The 6,587-nt window shown below is 52.5% G+C and overlaps 1 protein-coding gene across 1 annotated transcript; it reads left to right on the plus strand.

Moving 5' to 3' along the window:
• The first annotated feature begins 1,892 nt into the window (after positions 1–1,892).
• On the plus strand, positions 1,893–3,043 carry Id1 (inhibitor of DNA binding 1, HLH protein). Its single transcript, XM_004668065.2, has 2 exons — positions 1,893–2,386; positions 2,600–3,043. Exons 1-2 carry the CDS (start codon positions 1,964–1,966, stop codon positions 2,639–2,641), a joined length of 465 nt encoding a protein of 154 aa, XP_004668122.1. The 5' UTR covers positions 1,893–1,963; the 3' UTR covers positions 2,642–3,043.
• The last annotated feature ends 3,544 nt before the right edge of the window (positions 3,044–6,587 follow it).

Below are 6,587 nucleotides of genomic sequence, written 5' to 3' on the forward strand. Positions count from 1 at the left end.
TCCCGGCCGGGTTTTCCGTCTCCATGGCGACCGCCCGCGCGGCGCCAGCCTGACAGCCCGTCCGGGTTTTATGAATGGGTGACGTCACAGGCCTGGCGTCTAACGGTCTGAGCCGCTGGTGGAGACGCTGACACGGGCCAGCCCGAGAAAGGGAGGAGGGAGCCCCGATCTCCGCAGCTGCCGCGCCGTGGGAGGGAGACCCAGCTCAGAGGCCTTTAACTGGGGAAGGAAGGGGGGGGGAGGCAAAAAAAAAAAAAAAAACACCAATAGTTGTTTTAGATTTTTTAATCCTCTTTTTTAAAATTTATTTGAGAGAAAGAGGCAGATAAAGAATTGGCATGCCAGGGCCTTCAGCTGCTGCAGAGGAACTCCAGATGGATATGCCACCTTATGCATCTGGCTTACTTGGGTACTGGGGATTCGAACCTGGGTTCTTTGGCTTTGCAAGCAAGCACCTTACCTACTAAGCCATCTAGCTCTCCAGCCCTGTTTTAGATTTTAGCAACTTTTATTTTTGCAGGGAGCAGGGTATTCAGAGTAGAATTGGGAGACGTAGCCTCACTCTGTCGCAACCCCAAAAACCTTGCCTTCCACCTTGGAGTAAAGATTCCGGAAGTAATTCTTCCTAACTCAAAGGACCTAGCCCCAGAAACAGCTGCACCCTATGGGGACGTAGAAAGATCAGTCTTGGATTTGAGATTTAAAGAAGGCCCGCTTTAAAATATGTTCCTGAGCAGGGGTGGAGGGTAGGGGCAATGCACATCTGTAATCCCAGCACTTAGGAAGTGGAGGCAGGAGGATCAAGAGTTTCAGCTCATCCTTGGCTACATAGGGAGTTCGAGGCCAACCTCGAACCATGGAACTAAGTGTGTTAAAAAAGAAGAGGAGGAGGAGGAGGAGGAGAGGCTGAGGAGATGGCTCAGCTGTTAAAGTCGCTTGCTTGCAAATCCTTAAGGTCGAGGTTCGATTACGTACCCATGTAAGGCCAGATGCATGAAGTGGAGCATACATATAGAGTTGTCCCTCTCTGCTTGCAAATAAATAATAAAATATTTTAAAAGTAGGGCTGGAGAGATGGCTTAGCGATTAGGCGTTTGCCTGTGAAGCCAAAGGACCCAGGTTCAACTCCCCAGAACCCATTTAAGCCAGATGCACAAGGGGGTGGAACGCATGCATTTCGAGTTCCTTTGCAATGGCTGGAGGCCTTGAGGTGCCCAGTCTCTATCTGCCTATCTCCTTTTCTTTCTTTCTCTCAAATAAATGAAATAAATAAATAGCCGGGCGTGGTGTCGCGCGCCTTTAATCCCAGCACTCGGGAGGTAGGAGGCGCTCTGTGAGTTCAAGGTCACCCTGAGACGACATAGTGAATTCCAGGTCACTCTGAAGACAGTGAAACACTACGTTGAAAAACCAAAAAAATAAAAAATAACAAAAAAGATAAAATTAGGCCTTAAAAATTGGAGATTAGAGGTCAAGAGATGATCTTCCAAAAGGATCTGGAAGCCCTGGTTCTAGGCGACCTAGAGCCATCGTCCGTTCATTCCTCAGTTTCTCTCATCTGTAAACTGGAGCTGGAGTAGTGAGAAAGAGAACATAGGAAAATCAGTTCCTGAGCTTTTTTTTTTTTTTTTCGTTATCCGGTGTCCAGCTTAGCAGCTCGGTTCCACTAACGACTCTGCCCGGTGCCCTTGCCACCCTCTCGATTCTGGAGCCCAACTCGCCTTCACACCAACTCCAGGGTGCCCTAGTAAGGCAAGGGGTGGAGCCCGAGCGAGCGGAGCCACGCCCCCCACGCTTACTATTGGTTGCTTTTGAACGTTCTGAGCCCGCCCCTGGCGGCATCTCTATAAAAGACCTGCTCCGGCTCCCTAGCCCGGCATTGTACGGGCCTTCTCTGACGCGCTCCGGTTCCCTCTTTCTCTTTCTCCGCACTCTCCTCCGTCCCCTCCGCGTCGTCCAGGTCATGAAGGTGGCGGGTGGCAGCGCCGCGGTAGCCGCGGGCCCGAGCTGCGCGCTCAAGGCCGGCCGGGCGGCGGGCGGCGCGGGCGAGGTGGTGCGCTGCCTGTCCGAGCAGAGCGTGGCCATCTCGCGCTGCGCGGGCGGCGCCGGGGCGCGCCTCCCGGCCCTGCTGGACGAGCAGCAGGTGAACGTGCTCCTCTACGACATGAACGGCTGCTACTCGCGCCTCAAGGAGCTCGTGCCCACCCTGCCCCAGAACCGCAAAGTGAGCAAGGTGGAGATCCTCCAGCACGTCATCGACTACATCAGGGACCTGCAGTTGGAGCTCAACTCGGAATCCGAAGTCGGGACCCCGGGAGGCCGGGGACTACCTGTTCGGTCCCCGCTCAGCACCCTGAACGGAGAGATCAGCGCCTTGGCGGCCGAGGTGAGCACTACGTCTATCCTAAGGTCGAGAAGGAAACTGAGGTCGTGGGGAGAGGGAGGAGGGAACTGGCATTTTGTCCGTCCAGCTTCTCTTGCGCGTGACTATCTCGGGATACTTGAGACTGGAAGGGCTCGATTCTCCCATCCGCGTCTGCTGCGCCTTCTCCCTTCCAGACTCCGGGTCTCACCCCTCTCTTCTCCCTCTCTTTTACAGGCGGCGTGCGTACCAGCCGACGACCGCATCTTGTGTCGCTGAAGCACAGCACTGATGACCACTGGACCCCAGCTTCCCGGGAGGCAGGAGGAATAGTGCGCTGGGTTCCCAAAAGCACCTCGCCGGAGCCGGGGGAAACACGACACATTGCGGCCATTAGGGCCCTTGGCTGGATCTGGCCCAGGATTGGGGGACTGAGGAGAGGAGACCCTCACTCCACACCTATTAGCCCCTGGAGACTATGGGGAGGGGGGTTGAACCGCCCCCGTGTGTTTCTTTTTTTTGAAAAGCAGACATTTGAAAAAATGGTCACGTTTGGTGCTTCTCAGATTTCTGAGGAAATTGTTCTGTATTGTATATTACAATGATCACCGACTGAGACTATTGTTTTACAATAGTTCTATGGGGGTGGTTTTGTTGTTATTAAACAAATACTTCAGCTGATGGAAGTTGTAATGATTTCTTTCACCGAGGGGAGGGGCCTTGGCTGGGGAGTGTCTCATGACCCTTTTCACAGCTGGTGCTGGAAGGGGGGTTGGAGGACCACATCTGGACTGTCACTCTTAGTGACCTCAATGAGTGTTTCCGGTGTCTTTAATGTCTATTCTTTCCCCATCCGTGGCCATTTCCCCGCTCCCTGGTGTCATAAAGTTAAGTCCTCTAGACCTCTAGGGTTTCTCTCAAAGTGATCTTTGGGCCATCTGGATCACCCGGGGAGGTTGTTAAAATGCAGATGAACCTGCCAGGCCCCCTCTGGTTGGGAAGTATTGAAGCCTTTCAGAGTTTGAAAAGCAGGTCATTGGGCCATCCATCTCCTTGCCAAGGTGGGGGAAGTGAGACTTAGTGGAAATGGGCTTACCTAAGATCTGTCTAAAGCTGGGCGGGACCCTTACTTAGCCACGTCCTGGATGTCTGCAGGGCACCCTGGGGTTTCTGGTTTGTCCAAGTGGGTGATCAAATTGGCAGGACCAGGCTGTGAACAGCTGCAAGGCCACCTGCTCATGAGTCTGGACTCAGCCCCCTCACCGTGGCCAGGGCTCTGCCAGCAGCCCAAACCAACATTTCCCCTGGGGCTGCTGTGTGGGTTCTGAAGTGGAGTGGGCGAATCCTGTCCCCAGCTCCAAGAGAAAAACGGTGTCACTTGGAAGGGCCTGTCCTATGTGCCCGGACATGTGAGTTTGTACTCAGAGGGAGTGGAGAGGGTGAATAGGATGAAACCACCAGCAGAGACTGGGTGACTGGGTCCTCTGCTCTTCCGTGTAGGTCTGGGGGGTGGAGGGGGGGCTGGGGCCCAACCAATGGGAGCACATGTGTTCCGCAGAATAAGGTGCAACTGCCAGGGATTTGGGCTTGTATGTTTCACCTAACTGCATTGTGTTCATCCACTGCAGGGGTGTGGGTTGGGGGGTAGGTTGTTGTTGGGGCCCACAGGGGCAGGGTTCCTGTATAGTCATTCTGTGGATAGCTTGGGAATTCCTGAGCCACTGCAAGTCTAGGTCATGGGTTGGGGGCCGTTGTGTTTGAACAAACGCTTCCTCAAAGACATGTCCCACGTCCCTTGGCAATTTGTTAGGCTCTGGGGACGCCATCCTTGAATTGACCCCTGCTCAGTCAATTTCCATGGAGAAACCAAGTCCCAGAAAGGCAAAGACCTTGTCCCACAGAGAATAAGGATTATTGATGCATTTTTTTTTTTCAACAAGCAAATCGCATGTGGTGATGCATGTTCAAGGGCAGCCTGGCCTATGTAGCAAGTTCCAGGCAAGCCTGAGCTATGTTATCTGGACCCTGTCTCAAAAGATCCCAAAATAACAGAAACATCAATTAACAAAATAAAATAAGTAGTACCTATAACCAGGAGCTGGAATCTGCTCTCCCCTTTACCTAAAGAATTCCAGGGATCCCTGAGAGACTAAGGAATATGGATTCTGAGCCATTTTATAACAGAAGAAACTTAGAGATGAGCAAAAATAAATCCAATTAGAAATTATTAGCCAGGTGTGGTGACGCTCACCTCTTATCCCAGCACTTGGGAGGCAGAGGTAGGAGGATTACTGTGAGTTCAAGGCCACCCTGAGACTACATAGTGAATTCCAGGTCAGCCTGAGCAAGAGACCCTAGGTTGAAAACCCAAGAAAAAAATAAACATTACAATAATAATAGTAAAATAAAAATTATTTATTGAGCACTTAGAAGTTCGACTGTTAGCTTTAACTAATTAACAAACATTAAGCCAGGTACATAAAATGTTCTCAAACAATACAGTATTTGTAGGTAAGTTAAATCTTTGCTGTCCCTCCCCACCTGGCTGTTGTTTATAGTACTAACCTCGCCGTCCACAATAAACGGAGTAATGTGTGTGCCTAACACATAAGGTTTGATAGTTATAAATTCTTATTAATTGTAGCCTGTGTGTTCTTGGAGCATCCTTGTGCCCACTCTCCAGCCACGTGTGGGTCCCCCCTTGCAAGCCCACCCACGGGGACGTGGGCGTGTCCCTGTGCGCACTTCCACGGGGCTAAGTCCTCTTCGTTGGGGGGGAAGGGGTAGCGAGCGGGGGAAGGGACGGGGCGCTGCTGACCCTCCTCCCCCGCACCCAGCAGGCCCCTTTGCTTCCACGTTTCCCTCTCTTCCCCTTTGGCCAGGGCCCAGCCCATCTGGAGGCCGGCTCCACGGCGGCCTGGGAGCGTTTCCATCAGCTGGGCCCGAGGAATGCAGAGCTATTTAACCTGAGCATCCCCAGGTGTACGGAGGCGCCTGGCTGTCTGGGGCCCGTCGTCTTTGGCACGGCCGCGCTAGACAAACAGCGCGCCGCCCCCGCCCTGCCCCTCCGCCCGCAGCTGCAGCCGGGCCTGGGAACGGCGGGCGCCGGCGGCTTGCATAAGAGGCTCGGAGGCTTGGGGCCGAGGAGGGACGGGGGCGCCGAGGCCACCGCTCTGTGCGTGTGCGTGTGTGTGCACGCGCATGTGTCAGTGTGTACACAAACTGGGGGGGGGCATAGCGGGTGTGTGTGTGGGGGGGGTGTCTGTATGTGCACACAAAACCCTGCCAGGGCTCTGTGTGTGTACAAACGAGGGGGATAGTGTGTAGGGTATGTGCCCACTAAACTCTGCCACTGCTGTGTGTGTGTGTGTGTGTGTGTGTGTGTGTGTGTACAAACGGTGGAGGAGTGTGGGGGTGCCTGCGTGTGCAGACAAAACCCTACCACCACGGGGGGGGGTGTACTCCGGTGTGTAGGCCCGTGGGTGCCTATGTGTTGACACAGAACCCTGCCTGCTCTGGAAATCATTAACGTCTCCACCTCCGATCCCCACCCCAGGGACAGGGCAAGGGTGGTAGAGAGACCCTAGGACAAATTCCTTCGGGGATTGTGGTCACAGTACTTTTTTTATCTGCTAGGCGCTATGCTAGTCCTAAACTCTCTCAAAACATAGCTTTGTTTAAACCTCACAAACTTAATGGGGCCAAATGCTGTCACTGGTTTATTTAAATAACAATGATAATAATAGATTTTTTTCTTTTTTCTTCTTTGAGGTAGGGTCTCACTGTAGCCCAGGCTGACCTGGAATTCACTACCTAGTCTCAGGGTGTCCTTGAACTCACAGCGATCCTCCTACCTCTGCCTCCCGAATGCTGGGATTAAAGTCGTGCGCCACCACGCCTAGTGGCTTTTTTTTTTTTTTTTTTTAATTATTGTTGGGGATCAAGTCCAGGGCCTTGCACAAGCTAGGCAATTACCACGGAGCCACAGGACTTTTTTTTTTTTTTGGACAAAATTTCACTCTGTAGCTTCATAAATACCTGGCCTGGAACTCAACATCCTCCTGCCCCAGGCTTCTGAGTGTTGGGATTACAGGTGCATGCTATCCGGTAGCATTTCATAATTAAAAAAAAAATTTACCTGAAATAGCTGGGCATGATAGCACACACTTTTAATCCCACCACTTGGGAGGCTGAAGAAAAAAACTCCTCAGCTACATGGCAAGTT

This window comes from Jaculus jaculus, chromosome 8 (genome assembly GCF_020740685.1).
Source record: "Jaculus jaculus isolate mJacJac1 chromosome 8, mJacJac1.mat.Y.cur, whole genome shotgun sequence".
NCBI lineage: Eukaryota > Metazoa > Chordata > Mammalia > Rodentia > Dipodidae > Jaculus > Jaculus jaculus.